Consider the following 22,729-nt stretch of genomic DNA (forward strand, 5'->3'; position numbering starts at 1 on the left):
GGCGGGGCGCGGGGCGCCTACACAGGTCCAGCCCCTCGGGTGCTGTTTGGTGGCAGGGTGCGGGGTTGGGGACCTGGCAGAGCAGGGGCGCCGCCTGCTAGCCGCAGGTGAGCCGCTGGGCTGCAGGGAGAGGCTCTGGCAGGAGGCAGCTCCTGTGAAAGCCAGAGCCCGGCTGCCCTGAGCCCGCAGCCCTGCCAGGCCTTCAGCGGAGCACACAGGCCGGGGTGGGGGGTTGCACACCCCACCCCGCGGGCCCTCTGCAAGGCGGCAGAGCTGCACTCAGGTGCCTCGTGCTGCTTGGAAGAAGACGCTTGTGTCCCCGTTTGCCCTCCGAAGTAGCCTGTGTGTGTCAGTGCTTCTGTGTGTTCATGCTTCCCTCAGTGTCAAAGTAGCCATAGCAAATGCTTCGGATATAACTTTGGACCTACGAAGCTTGGCTTGCGGGGTCAGGGACGCTGCGCTAATGCTTCTGGCCTGGCTGGCGTGGGCTGCCCGCACCTTTGCAGCGCAGTCGGTGAGGAATGCTCTTCCGGCACATGCACGGTTAACTGAAGGGTATGTGCTGTATGTAGCAGTGGTGTAAAAGTCTTCCGGTAACGGCAGTAACTCTCATGAGGCTGCATCCAAACAGGAAATAGGCCCATTATAAAGGTATGTTTGCATCTAGATGCATAGCTTGCTTGCCTGACAGGGTTCTTGAGGCCCCTTTGCAATGTAAATATTCATTTACTCGTCTGCTTTCCTTTGCCCTGTGGATCTCATGTACAAGTTTGTGTCTTTGGTCTCTGGCAGGTAAATTACAGTGTGGTCTTTCCAAAATACAGCATTGAGTTCACCAAGTGAGAGAGTTGAGTTTTTAGTTCGGGTGGGGACAGTAGATACCAATGCTCTTACCAGGAGAGGCAAGTTAGAAACTATTTGGACAATCCCTGTATGTAATTTAAAACATGAAAGCAGAGTGCAAACAATTGATATGGCTGTATTTACAACAGGATATTGCAAGTAGAGACAGGAAAAAAAATAGTATGTGGGGAACAAAGATGATTTTGCAAAAGGTAAGGTAATGTGAAAAGGGTTTAAAGTAAACTTGCTTTATTTGCAAACATCCTAATCATCTAGATTTTGCTGAGTTCTGTAAATAGATGCACAGAAACTGATAAAATAGTTGATTGGCACAGACTAATCTTATAGAACTGCAGGGGTAGTGTATGTGCGTGTTCAGCTGATAGCTGCCAAAGCTTAGGGTTGGATTTTCTAGAAGAAAATAAAAATGGAAGTGCCATAAAGTTAATTTCTTCTTTTTGTTTTCAGTTTTTTCAGTGTACTGGGAGGTTCATCTTGGGTTCAAAACTGACTGTGAATGTCTGAATGTGTAGAAATGTTCAAATAGTGCATGTCTGAGACTCTTGTAACTGGAACAGCAGTGGGCAGTTTATGTAGGCAGGCTGTATTACATATCAGTTCCCGTGGGCAGCTTATCCCTGTTAAGTAAAGGAAAAAGGGAGAAGTTAGACTGGATTCCAGCTGAAAAGCCGGAAGTGAAACGGGCTTCCTGTATTTCTCTGTGTGTGTGCTGTTAGAAGACAGTACCTGTTGTTGAAAATGCTATATGTATAAAGCAAATGGGACTTTCAGGAGATGTGACTTTAAGCTTTGCAGTTGATTTCTGCTACAGGCTACCTCCTCAGGACAGTCCCTGACTGCAGGATTTTGGGTAACTTAAATTACATACATCAAGGCTTGTTATTCTGGGGTGCATATCGCTCTCACTCTCGCGCTCTCTCGCGCTCTAGGTATAGTATCCAAACAGGACATTGGTGACCATGGTCTTCCACAGATCTCTTCTCTTTGAGGGATACAGAATTTCTAGTGTCAATACATTCATCCATTTAGATAGGCTGACTTATGTCAAACGTCTCTGTTTTCCGTAATCTATCCTTCCTTCAGTCTTTCCAGTTGCAACAATATTTTCAATTTCTGTTTCCTTATAACAGTGTCCAAGAAACTCCAGCTGTCTCTTTCCGATGTTAATCAGTAGCTTCCGTCTGCAGCCTGCTCTTAAGAAAATATCTTCACTGAAGTGTGACTTGTCCAGCATATCTTCAGAACCACATTCCACTCGCTTCAATTCTCTTTACCATACTTGACAATAGTGTCCAATAGGGGTGTGCCGATAGAGATTTTTTGGGCCGATACTGATGGCTGTTTTTTAATGAGCCACATTGGCCGATACCAATTCAATTGTTGATATGCAGCCCACCAACATGGAGAGAGGTGTACAGCTTGTAAGTCTGTTGGGAGGGAAGGGGCATAGGGGGGGCAGACTGAGGCCCCTGCAGTGAGGGAGGGAGTGGGTATGTGCTCCCCCATGGATCTATGTGTGGGGTGAGGGTGGGCTGCTGCTGTGGGCAGCACTGGGCTGTTCTCAATGGGGGGTAGCAGTGGCGCTATGATGGGGGGGGCTATGGTGAATTTTGGGGTGGCTGTAGCCCATCCTGTAGCCCCCTTCCCAGCACCATCGCTGCCTGCCCTGAGCACAGCCTGGCTCAGCGCCCTCCTGGGAAGAGCCTGGTGCCTGCAGCCTGCCCTTGCCCCGCGCACAGATTTCAGGGGCACACTCCCCCCATTCCCTCCTGGGTTGCATGTAGTGGCAGGAGCTGTGTGCGCCTCCTCCCCTCCCTAGATGAGCCACGGCTCTGTCTCATGTCACACCCCGGCTGGTCAGCGCCCTCCCAACCCCAGAGTCAGTTCCACTCCCTGTCTCACTATGGGGGTGTCGGTCTGCCCTTCCCCCATGACAGACTTACCAGCCGGACGCTGCTTTCCATGCTGCCAGGCTGTGCTCCTGGCTGCCTGCATGCTGTACTATGGCTGCACATGAATGCGGCATTTATTGGTGACGTTATCAGCCAAAAAAAGCCAATTACTCATAATGTCAATTTTCATAGATTCATAGATGTTAGGGTCGGAAGGGACCTCAATAGATCATCGAGTCCAACCCCCTGCATAGGCAGGAAAGAGGGCTGGGTTCAGATGACCCCAGCCAGATGACCATCTAACCTCCTCTTGAAGACCCTTTCCTTTTATTGCTACTGATCTAATATAATATGGATGGATGTATCAGTGCACCTCTGTTATCCAGCATTCTGATGCATACGTGAGGACTAGTATAACAGCAGTCCAAAACTCTTAACTTCATCCCTATAGAAACGTTACTATGTCAATATTTTTTTCGTTTTCAGAAATGCATCTTTTCCCAAATCTGTTTACACTATGCTATAAGCTGTGGCATTTATCAGTGGTCATAATACCTGCCCTGCAGATAGTAAAGTAAGGGAGACTTGAAATGCCTTTAAGTAGGGTGCATTGAATTATGCACCTCATCCACAGTGTCCCCCAGAAGCATTATCATCTCTACAATGTTTTCAGGTCAACAAAAGGAGAAGACCAATATTCTTTAATTAGTCTTTTGTGTGAGATTTCATAATGTTATTTACTAGGTTATTTGACTTTTCAACCTATTTCTTTGCTACTTAGTTTTATCCAACATGACTCTATCTGGATGCCTATTACTTAAAAACAAAAACAGACAATGTAGTAATAGCATGAATCATCCTGCTGGCCCTGCCCCTCTGTTCTCCAGCTTGAACAGGGATGGGGACAGACCTGGCGAGAAACTGGCAGGCATGGCCCCGTTAAGGCGTAGTGGGCAGGGTGGGGGTTAATTCTTTCCTCCTTCCCCTCCTCCCTCACCGCAGCCGGGGTCTGCCTGTTGCCTCCAAGCAGCAGAGGGAGCGGGGGCTGAAAGGCCCTGGGGGACGGAGGGAAGAATTAACCCCCTTGTTCAGCCCTGGTCAAGGCAGCTGCACAGTTGGACTGTGGGGACAGGGCCGTCCCTGGCAGCTTCAGCTCAGTGACAGGGTGGCTGAGCCCTGTCAGGAGCACAGTCTGTCCTTGCACGTGTGGGCGGTGGCTGGCCAGGCAGTGGCTTACCCAGGCCGGCTCGGAGGCACCAGCAAGCCCAGAGCCTGGCAGCCACCCACTGCAGGGGTTCGCTGTAGACCCACGAGCCCCCACGGTGCCTCTGAGCCAGCCCAGGTAGCCCACTGCCTGGTTAGCTGCTGGCCGTGCACACCAGACCAGGCTGCACTTGCTGACAGGGCTCAGCCTCCCCATCACTGACCTGCAGCTACTGGGGTGGCTGCCTTGGCCGGGGCTGAGCGAGGCTGGCCCAGACTGTGGGGGTGAGGCCATTCCTGGCAGCTGCAGCTCAGTGACAGCCATTCGCTATGCCCAGGCCGGGCCAGGCCTGCCAGCCCTGCACATAGTCCTCCTAGTCCCTGCCCCCACTGCCGGGGAGCAGGGGGGAAGGATGAGGGGGAAGAGTCCCTCTCCAGCACTGAACAGAGCTCTCCTCCCTGTCCTGTGGGGGGAGAGGAAAGGAGGAGCAGGGGGAAGAGTCCCCTTCCAGGGCTGGGCAGCCCTGCACAGAGTCCCTCCTCCCTGCCCCACATCGGGTGGGTGGGAAAAAGGGGGAAAAGTCCCCCTCTTGGGATGGGCAGGGCTGTGTGACCTGACTGCTGCTGGCTGTCAGGGAGCTGCTGGGGCAGCAGAGCTCTTCCCTCCTCCTCCACCGCCACGGGGGTCTGGACATGCTCACTCTTCCCCCACCCTCGGAAGCCTGCAGGCCAAGGTTGGGGTTTAAACCCTTCCTCAGTCTTACTTGGGCCTACCCAGGCATGCCCTCCCCTGTCAGCTCAGCTTTCCTGTGAAAGGAAAGGGAGGGCTGCTTTAGTACCCCCTGGGCTTCTGTCCTGAGCCATCACAGGTATATTATACCTGCATTTCTGGAATGAAAAGGGGATGTCTATACACTTGCAAACCAGTTCAGTCTCTGTAGGTTAGACTAATCTACAAAGATTGAATCAATTCAGGCTCAGGCTTTTTAAATGTCTGTCCCTAACAGAAGTGTTGCATATTACTGTTCACAGGGGATCACAAGATTACTATCTTAAAATCCAAATTTGCTGGTTTTGTACTCTCGTTGACTTTGCAACAGTTTAAAAGCAATGCTTCTAGTTTCAATAACTTCAGATTAGTTAATGACACTTAGAGCATTTAATACACTCTTTGTAAACATTTGCATGTAATCTCATACGTTGAGAGTTAAAGTTGCCACTATTGTTAGACTTCCCTGGGGAAAAGCTGTAGATTAAGCTTCGTTAAGCAGCTGGAGCTGTTTCAGGGTTCTGATTGGTAGTAGGCATCTGCCCAGGCTTTGATTGATGGTGAAATGCTGATAAAGGGGCTTATGGACTGCACCTTTTCCACTTTACGTTTGTCCAGAGGCTGACTGGGGAAAGTCTCACAAGTAACAAAGGAGGTTAAAGGGACCTCTGCAGGCACTGGCCAAAAACAGCTCCAATTATTTTTATGATGTCATTTCTATTTTAAAACCTGAGTTAAGGGAACTAGCTTACAGTGAACTTCAATAAAAATTAAGAACTCAATTCACCCTGTCCCCCAATCAGACCTAGGACTACAGTAATGTTAGGGTCCTGAGAAACTATGTCTTTAGAGGTGCTGGAAACTTAAATTCTGAGGGATGAGTGTTTAAAAAATAGCTTTTGTTAAGTCTTTAATACTATTGTATGCTTTATAATTGAGAACATACAGAGTATGTTAAGTGTTGTGAAGAGATGTGTGAAAATGGATCAGAAGTCTTTCCAAGGATGATTCAGATCATGAATGTAGAAAAACACTCCCTTGTGGTTGCATCTCTTCATCTCTCTCCCAGCCATCAGCAGCATGACAGTGATTTTTTATTTTTGTACAGTATAACCTCATAAATCTGGACCTCAAAAATCCAGAATTCTTGAAAATCTGGCACTTTTTAAGCTTGCATGTGGCTTCTCCCACCGCCATCCAACACCCTGTCATTAACAGGTGCCCCCACACCAAACTGGCTGCTGCTCTGGTTTAAAAAAAAATGGACTTTTAAATGTTCCGGCAGGTGCTCGGTCCTGAGCATTCCAGGTTTATGGAGTTATACTGTATTTTTCATTGCTCTTCATGGTGTTCTAACCCAAGGCCCTCATTGTCCATCAACAGAAGAGTTTAAAACAAACTGATGAGTAGCAACTTAGTGCATCAGTTTACTTTTAGAATGTATATTTCCAGTGTTGAATGCCAGCAATTATTTTTAATGAAAGTTTAAGTTGATTGAGAAGTGATGGCTTTGCCTGTTCCTGCTTTCCCATGTTAACTAAGTTTCCTGTGTTAATGCACAGAAATGTGACTGATGAACAGGATAATATAGTGTTCAGGGTCAGGTATATTGTTAATAATATCTTAGCTTTATATTCTAAGGAGAGAGAGTGACTTTTCAGGGTTTTCTTTGTGCACAGTTTAAACATTTAAAGTTTTTGGTTTGTTGCGTAATATTGTTCTGTGACGTACACCAGCAGCAGGTACAACTGCAACACTAAAGATGCTGTGGCTGAGGTGGTTGATCTTCCCATGTGCTTCCTAGCAGGTGTCAGTGAAAGCTTACAAATGAATGGCAAGCATGAAACCTCCTCACTACCCTGGAAATTTGCTAGCCTTGCAGATGACCTGATCACTTGGGAGTCTTGACCAGCTGCACTGCACCTGGATATGCTACTAGCACGGCCAGCTAAAACAGCATTTCGAAATTGACATAGTAATCACATGTATAGCATAATAAATAAAGCCCATGGAAACAAAAGTCTTATATAGAGTGGTCAGGTATCCAGGTTGTAGCTGTATTGGTCTAGAGGAAAAGGCAATTAGGACTCGTAGTAGAGATGATATCTTTTATTAGACCAACAAGATTTTTGCAAATAATTCAATAATTTTTTTTGCAAAAATCTTGTTGGTCTAATAAAAGATATCATCTCTACTACGAGTCCTGATTTGCTTTTATATGAAGTGGGTAACTTTTTGCCCATTTTCACCAAGATGGTATATATGTGGGGAATTGTGGCTGACAGTGCTGTTTGACAAATACACACATGGAACAAACAAAACCCTGTTGAAGAAATGACTTGATACTAATCAAATTGACTTTGGGGGCAGGTTTATGCTCTGATAGGCTTGGTAAATTTTTTATCATCTAATCTTAGTCTTGCCACATTCACTGACAATCCTGTAAACTGAATGAGAACAAACATGCACAAGCTTGAAGATTGTATAAAATTAACTTGGCGCTCAGTATGCAGCTTGGTCACTAACAATGATGTCTAATTAGCAGCAGGAAATGTGGTTCTTCAAGATGTACTTAATGGCTTAAATTGAAAGGAAGGGAAAAATGTTCTTGTTCCAGGAGTCATAAGTTTGCATGCCTTTTGAGTGGTATCTTCTGCAATAATTATAGTTAACTATTCTGCAAATACTGAGAGTCCTTAACAAAACAGCTACAGCAATACAAGGCTAAGACAACTGGCACTTCTTTGTACCTTAAATATTTTTGTGTACCGTAAATATGATTGTCTTTAACTCTGAATCACCAGTTTGGAACATGGACAGTTCTTTGCTTGAATGCTTTCAGTTAAAACATCTCTTCCTAATGGTCTCTCAAAACATAATAATGCTTTTCTACTTTAGCCTGCTGTCCGAGAAGCATAAACTTACAACATGGTAACTGTTAGGACAAGGGGAGTCCTGGCAGAAATTCTTTGTTTACTTTAAATTACTAACACTTTCTCATGGGGTTTTTTTCAGTCTTTAGAGAATTTAGCTTAGGTTTGGTCATAATAGCTCAGAATTTGGATGTCCTGCCAATACCACATGCTCAGTCATGGTTAGCTTTGGTGTTTTCTATTGGTAATGCTTTTCTTTAGCAAAACATTACATGATAATATAAGAACACCCTGAACAAAATTGTAGCCAACTGTAAATGCAACAATACAATAAGCCTGTATTTTGATCATGCATGTAAGTTAACCCCACATTTTCAGGTTCAACTTCAGTGAATATAAGTTTGATAACTACAGGTCCTTGAACTGTTGCTGCTTTTAAAAGTTCTGAAGGAGAAACAAATAACCAATAAATGACCCAAGAAGTTAAATATACTGAAAAAATATAAAATAAAGACTGTGCCAAAGAAAGTTATGATTTTAGTATTTAATTTTTTTTTTTTGTATGCCCAAAGGTACTGGTAAAACAGACTTCTTTCTTATGTTCACTTATTGTCCTTCTCACCTTTGGTGGAATAGCTCATGTGACTGGAGCACTGTCATGGATGAGTACGAACTGTTCAGAAAGGACAGGCAGGGGAGGAGAGGAGGAGGAGGAGTTGCACTTTATGTAAAAGAGCCATATGATTGCTCAGAGGTCCAGTATGGAACTGGAGATTGGCCTGTTGAGAGTCTCTGGGTTAGGGTCAGAGGGGAGAGCAACAAGAGTGATGTGGTGGGGGTCTGCTGTAGGCCACCAGACCAGGAGGAAGCGGTGGATGAGGCTTTCTTGAAACAGCTAGTGGAAGTTTCCTGATCACAGGCCCAGGTTCTCAGAAGGGACTTCAATCACTGACATCTGCTCGGAGGGCAATACAGTAGTGCACAGGCAATCCAGGAAGTTTTTGGAAAGTGGTGTTGGGGACAACTTCCTGGTGCAAGTGCTGGATCGGCCAACTAGGGACCATGCTCTTCTTGCTTGCTGCTCACGAGCAGGGATGAATTGGTTGAGAGTAGTCAGTGAATGGCAACTTGGGCAGCAGTGACCACAAGATGATAAAGTTCAAGATCCTGAGGAAAGGAAGGATGCAGAGCAGCAGAGAAAGGACTCTAGACTTCAGAAAGGCAGACTTCAAGTCACTCGGGGAACTCATGGGCAGGATCCCCTGGGAAGCCAGTCTGAGGGGGAAAAGAGTCCTGGAGAGCTGACTGTACTTGAAAGAAGCCTTACTGAAAGTGCAGGAAGACCAGCAAGTATGGCAGAAGACCAGCTTGGCTTAGCAGGGAACTCTTCAGTAAACTAAATCACAAAAAGGAAGCTTATAGGAAGTGGAATCTTGGACAGACAACTAGGCATGAACATAAAAGCATTGCTTGGGCATCCAGGGATGAAGTCAGGAAGAACAAAGTGCAATGGGAGTTGCCGCTAGCAAGGGATGTAAAGGGTAACAAGAAGGGTTTCTACAAGTATGCCTGTAGCAAGTGGAGAATCGGGGAAAGCATGGGTCCCTTACTGAATGGAGGAGACAACCTTGTGAGAAGACGCTGAAAAGACTGAAGTCTTCAATGCCTTTTTTTTGCTTCAGTCTTCACAGGCAAGGTCAGCTCCCAGACTACTGCATGGGGCAGAACATGTTGGGGAGCAGGTGAGCAGCCCTCAGTGGTAAAAGAAGAGGTTGGGGACTATTTAGAAAAGCTGGATGTGTGCAAGTCCATGGGGCTGGCTGGGATGCACCTGAGGGTGCTGAGGGAATAATTGGCAGATATGATTGCAGAGCCACTGGTCATCATCTCTGAAAACACGTGGTGATCAGGAGAGGTCTCGGATGATTGGAAAAGACAAACATAGTGCTCATATTTAAGAAAGGGAAAAAGAAAGATCCTACTGGGAACTACTGACCAGTTGGCCTCACCTCATTCCCTGGAAAAATTATGGAGAAGTTCCTCAAGGAATCCATTTCTAAGGAGAAAAAGTACATGGTATTGTGTATTGTCTTTACATTTTTACAAGTATTCCAATAAAAATAATTTATTTCCACATAAAGCTTTGAATTTGTTTGAATATAACATTTAAACTACATTAAGTGTGCTGTATTGAATTTTTTTCCTAATCAAATATTTCAGTTCCAATACATGTGGCTATTGGGACATAAAATTATCTTGGGGGTACTTTTAGTTTAGTTTAGTTTACTAAATACAAGTCAAATAAACATGCTAAATCAGATCACACTGTACTTAGGGCATTGGAAAATTTTCCAGAAAACCCACATCTCTGAGCAGAATAATTGCTTCCCTTGACCTACTGACAACAATACCTACCAGTGCAGCCCCTGATGCCATCGGCCTTCTTGGTAAGAAGGGCACACTGCTGGCTCATATTCATGTGATGATAAGTATTTTTAATTTGTTTGGTACGTGTATGGGGAAACAACTGCATCTTGAGCTACCAAAGGTCATGTTGTTTGGAAAAACCTATTTGCAGAAGCAAAATGAGTAATGTGTGAAATATGTATACTCCACGTGTGTGGAATAGGACTTTCCACATTGTATTGACAGGCTGGAACAGCTAGACTGACTGATTGCATGCACAGCCTTCCTGTAGCTTGTTCTGACCAGAAACAGACGGTTACAAACGTTTTTGCACTTACAGACCTTACCTGGGTCTATCTCAGGAGTGGGCAAAATGGTGAATCCAGCCAGCGTCTGGACTCCATTTCCCAACAGCCCCTGCCCACATAGCTGCAGCCAGTTTCAGTGGAGACCCCCGGAGTGGTGCTGTGGTGCTGTGACAGAACGGGGCCAGGGTTTCCATGGAGACCAGCCCCAGCACCACTGGCAGGACGCACAGCTGGGCAGAGGCTGGGATCTTGAAGTGGTGACAGCGTGGTCTGGAGCTGGGCTAGAGCTGTCTGCATGCCCTTGTTGAGAGTGTGTGGGCAGCGGATAGCAGCTCTGCTCTGGCTCTGGACCATGCCGTCCCTGCTGCAAGATCCCAGCCCCAGAGCAGCTCCCTGCCCAGGTCTGCCCACCTAGCACTGCTGGGGCTGGTCTCCATGGAAACCATGGCCCCATGCTGTCACAGCGCCACCGCTGCTGGGAAATGGGAGTCCACTGCAGGCTGCCCACCCCTGGTCTAGCTCTTGTTTCCAAAGTCTGTAATCTGATGCACCTCTCTGGTTTTACCACTTCAGGAAGAACTGAATAGTTATGTATTCTAGTTCTCCAGTCTAAGCCCAGCCTCTTGTCTTCAGTTTTTTGCAAGCTCTAAGATCAGTAGTGATCATTATTTTTCTTATTCAGGATCATATTTCCCACTTTACTAAGAGATGGATAGTCAGGGAGGCTAAAATTATGAGCAAACTAATTAGGATAATAAACAAGGACATATAAGTCAGTAATAACTGCAGAAGAAGTTCTTTCTGCCTACGCCTGCTGAGTCATATTCCTGCACTAGTGAGTAATATTTGGTTTGTCCAGTCAGCAAATGAATGACTCTATCGAATTATATGCAGTTTTTGTTTGTGTTTTTTTTTGTTTGTTTTTGTTTTTCTTTCCTAACTATCAGTAGCCCAGATATTTAAGGAAGCCCTATTTAGTTTTAGTGTCTATTTGCCTTTGGAGAGCAAAAGATAGTGAGAATTGTAAATTAAATATTTTTAGGTCTAGTTTTTTCTTCAGATGACTTGCAGATAATCATCATGGGCCCAAGAACTGACATTGAAACTTTTTTTGGATTATTTAGCTAAAGTTGCATGTTAAATACCACAAATTTTGAAAATCATACACATTTTTAGATATAACAAGTCCAGATGCAAAATTAATCTAAAATGTTTGACTGTGTAATTTGATAGCCAAACGAATTGCTTGCCAAAGACCAGTTTTGTTTCTATTTTCATATTCTGAAAAGAGTATTCCTGTAGTTAACATTTTTCCTAGCTATAGCATGATGGCCTTGTAGCAGTGTCTGTTGCTAAGGATGCCCAACACTTCTCATTATAAGGTCTTTTTCCCCAGTTAGTCTTAACTTTGTCAAACTTCCGATCTATGGGCTGAAGTTTCCCATTCCCGGTGTCTACTTCTTATCTGATGTATTTTGATGATATCAAATAGATGACACGCAGACACACACAGGCACTCGTATCTTATGAGAACAAGACCAGGTAAAATAGGTTTTCAAGGGTAAAATTCTGGAAACTTTATTTGGAAAGTTCTTTTGCCCTTATAGGGACTTGAAATTTGACAGGGGAGCTTGCATAATAGGGATATTTTTGCTGCCTGTAGGAAAATGCATCCCAAACCAGCCAATTTATAAGCTTGGCAAAAATTGCAGTTTACAAATTCAGAAGAAACTTGGTAGAACCTAATAGCTAAAATCTCCAAATGTTCTGTCTGCAGTGAGCAGGCTCCTCATAGCTTTTAGCACTAACCAGACCTTGTATGTGCCATTCCTACAAGGCAAGTGAACAGACTCTGTGGGGAGAGGGGATGGCTCTTTCCAGGTAAGCAGAGTAGGACTGGGATGATAAGTTGCTTTTTTTCCTTTTTGCTAAAGTTTAAGGGCTCTCGCTGATGTCAGTAGTGTAAATTTAAAATGATACTGACTGTATAAGCCAAAACTTGTTTTACTGTTCATGATAGTGTAGAATGATGAGTCCCCTGTACCAGTACTAGGATGCCTGCAGTGTTTAGCGAGCACAGTGATGAGCATTATAAAAACTTCACAGTGTGCAATGAACAGAAATATAGTTTTTATAGGAAATATATTTGGAAGCTGGATGATACCTAGGGATTATTATAGTTGCTTTATTGTGCCTCTTGTTTTTTTTGTTTTTTTCTATAGGTCTGTTTAAGAGCAAAACACAGCCCTTAACTGCTAGTTTGAACACCTCAAGTGACTGCTACCCAAGTCATGACGCTCCCATTCCGAAAAGACTTAGACAAATACAAGGATCTTGATGAGGATGAAATTCTGGGCAAGCTTTCAGAAGAAGAATTAAAGCAACTGGAAACTGTTCTGGATGACCTTGACCCTGAGGTGGGAATTGGGGAAGTGAAGAGTCTTTTGTATCACTCTCTTAGAAACTGTTTTGTTACAAACTTTTACCTTTTGCTTTAAATTAGATTTTATTGAAGCCTTTCAGTACAGTGGCATCTTCTTAACTTGATGGAATTAGAAATAGTAAAAAATGTAAAATAACCTGGAAGTCCAGGACAATTACATCAAGCTTTTTAGGAAATTATTTTTAAAAGGGAACATTTCCAGTTGGTGACATTCCTGATTTAGAAATTCACTTGAAGGTGGATGGTTTGACGACATCCTCTTGCTTGCTTTTTATTATTTAAGTTTATGGCTAAAATCAAGCGATGTTACAGAAGACAACGTGCTTATAGTTTCTCAAGGACTCAAAGAGGATGGATTAGGATTATGCTATGAGACATAGACATCTAATAAGGGAAATAGGATCTGACTCTTGCCTTTAAAAAATCACATTTACAATCTATGAACAAAAAAAGATCAATTACAATACAATCTTCTACTCCCATGATTTAGCTTTCATCTGTCAGTTTTGTGCTCACGCTCTCACACCATGACAGTGTTGCACTTAATATTTTAGATGTTTGTAGTATAGTCAGTTTAGGCTTAAACTTGATACAGAGGTACCACTCAGCAGAATACCTTGTTTTATAGCTAGGTTTTTCTTGTGGGCTCCCAAGAGCAATGTTACGATCATCTACCTTTAATTTTGGTGACCCACATAATTTTAACTGTGGAAAATTGACAGTCAGGGTAAGTTGTTTTATTTGGTTTGGTTGGTTGATTTGTATTTATTTATTTTCACGAAATGATCATTGGAAATCTCCCCTCTTATATTTTTTTCTATTCCCTGCTTCTCTACACAGCTTTTCCTCCACCTTTCTGTGCAGTTGCAGAAAGTATTGAATGTAAATCAGTCTGTTGCACAGAAGCACTTTCATGTCGCTGGCTTTAGCTGTGTTGACTAGAATAGACATTTGTTTTGTGGATGTAGATAAAGTTAGATGTTAGTGTTGAAGGAAGCAGCTTAGGGAGTGTTCATTCAGCTTGTAACTAGTGGTTCATTCATTCCTAGCTATTCATTGAGATGGGGGAATTCATGTTGAAAAAGAAATGTCAATGACTTCTGTGTGAGCCTAGTTCTGAGAGCTATGATACTTCTCAGGCTGGAACTGTTGTTTTAGTTTCTTCTGGGTTTTTTTTAAGCATTTGGGCTCCCTCTACACATTACTCATAAGGTATGATTAGCCAGGTGTAATCACACCTTAAGTTGTGACCCAGCTACATGTTCAAACAATGAACGGCGTGATAAAACAATGAGCTACAAAGTTATTCCACAAAAAATGTGTAATAATTTTGTTGCTTGCTCTAATCACATCATTAATTGAATATGTGGCCACTGAGGGGCTTCCAGGCACAGGGGAACACCACCCGCTGCCAGCCCCATAGCTAACAAGCCTCTCAGTGGTGGCAGCATTGTCAGCTGCAGAGCTGGCAGCAGGAAAAATACTGCCTCCTTGGCTGCAAGGCTTGCAATGGGGGCATTGTCCTTGGCTGCAGGGCTTGCAGCAGGAAGAATGCTGCTTCCACTGAGAACCTCCTGAAGTGGGGGGCTTGCAGCAGGGGCAATGTTCCCTTTCCGCCCCCACTGGGAGCCCCACAGCCAGTGTTGCTGCTGGGCTTACATTAGTGGCAGCGTTCCCCACCCTGATCCTGCTGCAAGCCTTGCAGCCCCCATAGCTGTGAGGGTTGCAGGGGCAGCAGCGGGAAGGAAGCTGCCACTGAGCATCCTGAGCTATGAGACTTGCAGTGGGGGCAGTGTAGGAGAAAGCTGCCTTCCTCACCTCCCATGAACCCACTTGAGGCTTGCAGCAGTGGCAGCATTCTTCCTGCTACAAGCTCTACTGTGATGTGAAATGTGGGGCTCACAGCAGGGGCGTCACGGGGTATGCTGCCACTGCTGTGAGCCCCATCAACTGTGGGGCTCAGAGCTGATGCAGGGGGAGCCCAGGATCATAATCCTAGGCTCCCCCATGAAGTGCGTGTGGCATTGTGAGAGGTGCAAATGTGTAGATTGTGCATTAGATTCCATTGTGCTTTTACCTGAACGTGTAGAGGGGCCCTAGCAGCGCCCAGTGTGCAGTCTGCTTTTACTGAGGTCTCCTTGCCAGACTTGGCCCACAAATCACTGGCATGTCCATCGTAGTTGAAAAGTAGAGTAAAAAGTATTTGACTTAGAAAAATGAAAGTATGTTGTGATAACTAAGACTTTTCAAACTGTTACAATAACATTTTGTTTTGTAGAATGCACTGCTGCCAGCGGGCTTCCGACAGAAGGACCAAACTGTTAAAAAAGCCTCTGGTCCTTTTGACAGAGAGCGACTCCTTGCCTTTTTGGAGAAGCAAGCACTAGAACACAAAGACAGGGAGGATTTTGTGCCTTATACAGGGGAAAAGAAAGGTAATGATGCTCTTTTATATAGTAAATTCACAATCAGGTTCCAGTGTTTTCAAAATGCCCTTTACTGGTCAGGTGTATGGACAGTTCTGAAATTCTTCTTTGGACCCACCGGAACACCTGTAGATCAAAGTTTATTTCAGGTATCACCCATGGCAGTAGCTGCAGATGCTATCCTTCTTTTGGCTTACACAAACATAATGCTCCAGTGGGCTGGATATAAACAGTAACACTACTCTTTTGATACTGAATTAGAATAGAACAGGGGTAGGCAACGTCTTTTGGCTGGAGTGCTGAAAAAACCACAATGTCTACCTTGGAAGGTGCCGGAGTGCTGACATGCCAGAGCCCGGAGCAGTTTTTTGTAGCCTTCCAGCTGCAGCCAGTCTGCTTGCAGCACGGCTTGCAGCCTCCCAGCTGCCTGCTGGGGCAGTCTGGGCTCTGTGGCTGGCACCAGCTGCTTAGAGCCCAGGCTGGTGATGGTGTGCCGAGAAAAATGGCCTTGCATGCCGGGGGGTTGCTGACCCCTGGAATAGAACAAGAACATGCCATTGATTCAACATTGACTGGTAGATGGGACAGATACAGGAATTAGTGGGGCCTGAGTTTGGGCTACAATCCTCCTTTTGAAGACAAAAGGAATGCACAATAAAAAAAATTCTATAACTGCAGCTCAGGACGTAGTGTCTGGAGTTTTGGGAGGAGAATTCCATTATAATTCAGCTCCACGTACTAGTAATCTAAAATGTCCACGTATCTTTGTCCCAGAGGGTGATTTAATACCAGTGTAAATTTCAAGTCTTTTTAACATTTTTGTAAGCTTGGCTACAGATCACCGATGTCAAACAAGTATTAGAATAGGAAGAATATAATTGCTATAATGTGAAAATATGCTCTAAAAATGCCAATTTACAGCTAAAGTTGCTGGAACTGGAATAATTATGAATTAAGGGATTTTTTTTTTTGTAAAGAAGACTGTTTAACAGTTTCCTAGTACTTTTTCCTCTGAAAAAATGTCTTTCCCCCTCACTTTTTAAATTGACCCAGTCATTCTATCCCTGTTTATCTCATTTATGGTGATTCCAGTGACATAAAGAACTCCAATGAATTTCATTTGTTTTGTTTTGAAGAAAAAAGTATCCTTTGTCTTGGTTGTGTTTTGTTGGTGTTTTGTTTTTTTTTAAATAAATCTATTCTTTCTGTTACTTGGTGTCTTCAGGGTCCTGTCTTCAGCCCTTTTTCTATTTAATTACCATATTTATTCAATTTGAAAACATTTTTCCCCACTTTAACAAGGGGGATAAATGCCTCTTGTCTCAGAATCAAGTATGGGGGAAGGTGGCTGCCGTGGCTTGGGCCCCAACCCTTACCTGAGATTGGGGTCAGGGTTGTAGCTGCAGTTGCTGCTGCTACCTGCCCCCACCACTGCAGCCTCCCTCCTCTTTCCACCCCCCTCCCTTACCTTTGGTCTGTGCTGACAGGCTTCATCCACACTACAGTCCAGCCCCATAGCAGTGGCATGCAGCCTGCACAGCTGCTACAGAGGCTGGGCTGAGGCCATACTCAGTGCCCCAGGCTAGAATGGGAGCAGAGTCTGCTGGTGCAGAGCATGGGGGAGGGGGAGCAGAGGCTGTAGTTGGGCAGGCAGGTGGCAGGGTGGCAGGCACAAGCAGGGGGTAAACAAAAATATACACAAAAGGCCAAACCTTTGGAAAAAAACACAATAAAAAATTAAATCCTGTATCAAAACTCCCCATACTACCTGCCTCCCCACAACTGCCCCACTGCAGTGCGGTGGTAGAGAGCGATGAATTAAAGACTACACTTCAATAATTAGATTCTGCACATGGAAAATTTATTTTAAAAAATCCCCAGCTGCTGGGGGCACACGCTGTTCATGTTTGTTTGCTAGCTAACTTACATGTGTAATTGTGATTTTAAATACAAATTCAGTGTAGAAGTTTGTGTGAATATTTACTTACCTTTCTCTCAAGTATATTCTGATTATTTTGTTCAGGAATTTTCTATATCAGTGTAAAATTTCACATTTTGTCATGTCACGTTTTCGTTTTAGTATTGTATTTATAATTACTTCCATAGTGCTTTTTTTTTTTTTTTTTTTTTTGTAGTTTAGTTCAACTGTGGACCCTCTTGTGCAGATATAGTCATGGTAACTGCACCAGTGTCCATCTGCAGACAGGCAGAAGCAGAATGCTTTGACTGTGGGTCTTTAGAGAAGCTGAGGTTAAAAGACTTGTCTAGCAGAATTTTGTAACAGTACCCACAGACCTTTCTACCTCTCCTGTTAAATTGCTTCTAGGTTTGAACTTTGTTCTGTGTTTATTCTTCTGTTTCACCGTTCACCTTCTCCTCCCATCCCTTCCAGGGTTTTCAATGTAGAGTGCAAATGGTATAATGGTAAGAGAGAACTACACTGGGGAGGAATCCACATAGAATCCTAGGAACTAACATCTAGCCAACTTATTTCTCCACTCAGGGAAGATTTAAACAAGATCCCTTCTGGTCCATAATGAAACTGTCCTTACTTTGTGCAAGAAAGATTTACTAGAATAATTAGTGGTGTTTGACTCTTTTTTTTTTTTTGTTTTGTTTTTTTCCCCCCCCCTTTACACTTCTTTGCCCACTCCAGTCCAACTGCTTCACCAGATTTACACCTGACAATCTGGGAAAGAAGCAGATCTTTTGAACATGGCTTCATTCAGCCAGGCGTGTTGGCTAGTTCCTTCAGCTTTGTCATTATCTGCTTTGTAGACCTAAGCCATATGATTAATTCTGGAACATAGTATTGTCCAGCTGTAATATAAATCATAGTCAGGATGGATCAAATGTCATTTCCTTTATGTAATGAAGTATTCTTAATGACAACCAGCTGTGCAGATGCAATGAAGTGCCATCCTGGCTTAAAGATCTCTACTTCTAAAAAGGGCATCCCTATTTGGTCACATTTCCTTTATATAAAAAGCAAAACTATCAAAAGCTTTTAAGAAGGTTAGAGATATGAAATAAGGTATTTTGTGACACCTATGGAAAAATTTTGTACATAGCTTAAATAATGGAAATCCTGGTTATTGTTTGTCCTCTCGTTTTTCAGATGGGGTAAGCAAGTTACTTACTTGGGTCTTTTTTCTCACATGGGAAAACAATGCTGACTCAGAGTTCAGCCAAACCTCACTGACACACTTAGACTAATATTGGCAAAAATGACTGTCTTCAGTTGCTTTAGTTTTGGGGTATCTAAACTGATTACCAGAAAGTACTGAAACCAGATGTGGTGAAACAGGAAATCTGTCTGTACAACTTGTGAACTGCCTCTTTTCTTGTCTTATGGTTACCTTCAGTAGCCCTCCTTGTCTGAAGTGACAGGATGAGGGGAGGGTACTGGGGCATTTGTCTAAGAATAGTTTAGTTGCTACTGATAATTTTTACTTTGGATAGCCATTGTCTATGCAGAACAAAGGAGAAACTGTTTCCTAAGTTAAGTTCTGTGACTTCCTCAAGGGTAGGGGTTGAAGCAATGGAATCCCTCCTGAAAATGAGAGAGGTTGCTGCAGTCTTTTAAGCACATACTGGAACCAGGCAAAGGAAGTTTCTGGCTAGATGGAAGAATAAAGAGGCTGTTGGTGAAGACAGGGACTTTGTGGGTGCAGAACCAGCCAAGGCTGTAGGAGGGAAGGGCAGACAGAATCTGAGTTGCAGAACAGGACTCATGGATACCCTTGAAGAGTGAATAAATATCAGAGAATGCTTTAGTGAGGAAGTGGAGTCAGAAAATGGTGTATAAAGGATTTTGTTTTTACCTAGATTCTGTACATCTCTAGGCTAGAGATTAGAAGGAACTTCCTATGAGGGTGATCCAGTACTGGAACTTAGAGAAGTTATGGGATCTCTGTCCTTGGAAACTTGCAGGAAGCAGGTTAAACAGACACTTGGCTGGGATGGTTCAGCCAAGGATGATCCTGCTTGAAGTAGGGGTTTGGACTAGATGACCTTATGATGTCCCTTTCAGCTCGTTCCTAGGATCCTTCATCTCGTGTTGTTTAAAGTAATGAATGAAATCCCTTTTACAAAACTTGTTTTTCTCAACTATCAGGTGTCCCTGATGACGTAAATTGTAAATCAAATTGGTCACAAGATGGGATCTATGGGACATGGTTTGCTTCAATAACTGGGTGTTTCGAGTTGAATATGCACTTTTTTATGTTTTAATGTGTTCTTCCTAAGAAATAAAATCTGACCTAAGTGTGCGGGCCGGGAGTGACCCGAGCCCTTTTCCGTGCTGCACGCGGACTGTGGCCAGCAGCCTGGGCACGCCGGGTCAGAGAGGGGAGGCCGTCGAGCTGGAATTAGGCACAAACGCGTATCGGTAGTTTTAAAGATTGTTTACTTACACCGAGATGGCAGTGGTGTAGGCTGGAAAACTTGCTTGAGTTGCAGTTACAGACAGACAGACAACACAGACGGTCTCGTGGAGGTTGCTAGGCTCCACGGTGCAGAGCTCCGGATGCTCTGGGTGAACGAGCCACCAAAATGAGAATCGTAGATACGTCTTATAAAAGTCGCGCTCGAAGACGGGAAGAGGTGGGCAGTGGTTCAGGCCGCCAGGCTCCTCTGGATCTCACACAGGGTTTCTATTACCCTGCCATGTACCCAGAGTCCCCACGAGATGGATGTGGAGTCCTCTTTGGCTTGGGCGGAAACCGCTCAAGCCTCTTATATGGCTAACAGGCCAATCGTTAGCTGCCACGTGTGAATAATTTAAAACTAGCCAATAGCGGGGAACGAATTTGCATACTGGTGGCGGGAACTCTTTTGCACCGTGCGTTCCTCTTGCAACTTGAGCAATGCACTCTGCAAAAGAAGCTGCAGAAAAGGTGGGAAACTCGTCCCTGCACCGGGGTTTTCCTCTGCAACAGGAAACTCTCCTGTGCTGTGAAGCTGCAACTTGGCGGGGATAATTCTGGCGCCGAAGCACACACAAAATCATGCCTTTGGGTCATGACACTAAGAACTTCAGAATGCAGCATTCATTATTCTGAGAAATGTCCCTTATTTCTTTCTGAGCCTTGCATTGGTAGAGAAAGGAATAGAAGCATAAATCAAAGCAGCAGAAAAATCTTGTACTTAATACCTTTCTGTTCCATGCTGAGCCTGTTTAAATCCATTATTGTAGAGGAAGGTAGGACAACTAGAGAGTTTATTTTTGTGTTTCTGAGTTTGGTATGCTTCCTTTGAATATTTGTCAAAAGTGCCTGTAGGTCCTACTTGCTTTATAAATAAATATCTTTTTGTCCATAGGTCCTACTTGTTTTGTAAATAATATATACTTGTGATCGGTTTTCTAGTTCAGGAAGAAATAAGGAAATAACATTGAATACAGAAATAATTGTAGGACAAAAAATACCCTAAAGTTAGGGCCTCTTTAATTTATGTATTGATTCTTGTTCTGCAAGTCACTCTTACAGTTTTGTCCAGGTTACCATGTTTAACTTTTAGTCAGGAAGATTGTGATTTATTCTGTTCTTCATGTGCATTCCATTATCACTGTAATACCTAGAAGGTTGTGAGTGAGAGGTAGCGTGACGGTTTCTGAATTAAGAATTCTTTGACCTAGATACAAATCAGACATTGTGAACAGGAGAGCACTGTACGCTTACATTTAGTGTTTTTCCTCTTCATTTTAAAACTTCTGTACCACCTAAAGTACAGTATGTAGCTAGCCAGATGACCCCAAACTCAGTCCATATAGATTCACATGAAATGTGGGAATGGTCAGAAGTGAGAACTGTTTTTGACTATTTAGTTCATTCAGCTGATGGTCCTTTCCATTGGTCTTGTGATAGGCCACTCTAGTTTATATTTTTATCAGTCACCTTAATTCTGAGCTGTTTCTGCCTCCTTTGTTATCATGCTGTTGGGACAGAGGCTTTACTGATCTGTTTCAGCATGTTCAGCTACAAAATCCAATAGTAGAACAGAAATAGGTCTAAACCTCCTGCCTGAGTTGGAGTACAGAAAAGCAAACAAATTAAGAGGATAGAGATTTACTATATGTCAGCTGTTCTGCAGTAACAGTCTGCGTGTTTGCTCTTACCCCATAGTGCACAAATACTGAACCACAGTTGCCTTGTTTTGGTGAGGACTTCACAGAGCAAGAAGGGGAAACTTAAAGAGGAAAAGGAACAATAACACTTAGAAAGTGTTGTCCCATTGGATCTTGTAGGTTAAGCAAGATGGAGCAGGCCAAGCATTCCCATGGCAGGCTCTGGCTGCTTGATAAAGAAATGCAGGTGAATGAGGCTTGAGTTAGTTCCAAAATGATGTCAACATGTCTTCAGGGGCTTCTGGCCACTTAAGGTTATTTAAGAAGCTTAACATGAGAGTTGTTAATGACAATGTTCTGCCCAAGCACCGAAGGATAACCTTGGTTTGTCTGCTGTTCTGCTTAGTACAGGGTTTTCTTTTATTTGGGTCCTAAGTATTTGAAAGTTAATATACAACATCAGATGAACTGCAGGACCTACTCCAGGACTTCTGTAGTTTACTGGTGAATGACATTGTTCTCCTACATCTCATGACCTTGAACTATCTCCCTGCATGCTATGAAATATGGGTAGCTTGAAACATTGTCTGTACAGCATTTTGAGATAGTGGGACTAATAGCATTCCAGAAGTGTAAAGTGTAACAGATAGTACATAAAATGAGCATAGTACACTTTTTCATTCCCTGGCTTTGTTTCTGAAAGCATGCTATCAGACACCCATCCCTTCCAGAGCATACATAAAAGCGGACTTTGTTTTTCACCAGCTCTGTAAGCTAGTAAGTCACATACTGTTGTGATTAAGTTTTGAACCATACAGTAAACCATTGTTGCCTGAGTAATAATTCACACAAGAGACTGATGTAGTGAATTTTGTCATGAAGGGCTAGTTCAAAAAAAAAAAAAGCTGAGCTCTGTTTCTCTATGGGACCATAAAAATAGCACTGAAATTTTGTAACACATGTTACAAAAAGAAAGGCTGGAGGATAGGCTGCCTCCGTTCCATTACTGGTGATGAGGCCCGCATGTCTATTTATCTCAATTATCATAGAATCATAGGAAATTAGGGTTGGAAGGGACCTTAGGAGCTCATCTAGTCCAACCCCTGCTCAAAGCATGACCAGCCCCAGTTAGATCATCCCAGTCAGGGCTTTGTCAAGCCAGGCTTTAAAAATTTCCAAGGATGGAGATTCCACCACCTCTCTAGGTAACCTAGTGCAGTGATTTATTACCTTCCAGGTGAGAGAGGTTTTCCTAACATGCAATCTAAACCTCCCTTGCTGCAGCTTGAGACCATTGCTCCTTATTCTGTCATCTGCCACCACTGAGAACCATGTAGCTCCATGTTCTTTGGAACCATCCTTCAGGTAGTTGAAGGTTTCTATTAAATCCCCTCTCAGTCTTCTTTTCTCAAGACTAAATAAGCTCAGTTCCTTCAACCTCTTCTCAGAAGTCATGTCCCCCAACCCCCTCACCATTT

At 43.7% G+C, this 22,729-nt stretch overlaps 1 protein-coding gene across 6 annotated transcripts in view; it reads left to right on the forward strand.

Moving 5' to 3' along the window:
* The window catches only part of LOC102380307 (tropomodulin-3), a 49,905-nt gene that overhangs the window by 163 nt on the left and 27,013 nt on the right, over positions 1–22,729 (forward strand). For 3 of the 6 annotated variants that reach the window (XR_003092655.1, XM_025197023.1, XM_006017942.3), the window contains exons 2-3: positions 12,538–12,732; positions 15,037–15,193. Coding sequence is in view for 2 of the 6 variants with exons in the window: in XM_025197023.1 (XP_025052808.1) it covers positions 12,607–12,732; positions 15,037–15,193 (283 nt within the window). In the remaining 4 variants the exon portion in view is untranslated. Of the gene's footprint in view, positions 1–65; positions 556–9,935; positions 10,087–12,537; positions 12,733–15,036; positions 15,194–22,729 lie in introns of those variants that run through there. The other 3 variants (XR_003092658.1, XR_003092656.1, XR_003092657.1) reach the window with 3 other exon arrangements.

The sequence above is a fragment of the Alligator sinensis genome, unplaced genomic scaffold (assembly GCF_000455745.1).
Source record: "Alligator sinensis unplaced genomic scaffold, ASM45574v1 scaffold250_1, whole genome shotgun sequence".
NCBI classification, from domain to species: domain Eukaryota; kingdom Metazoa; phylum Chordata; order Crocodylia; family Alligatoridae; genus Alligator; species Alligator sinensis.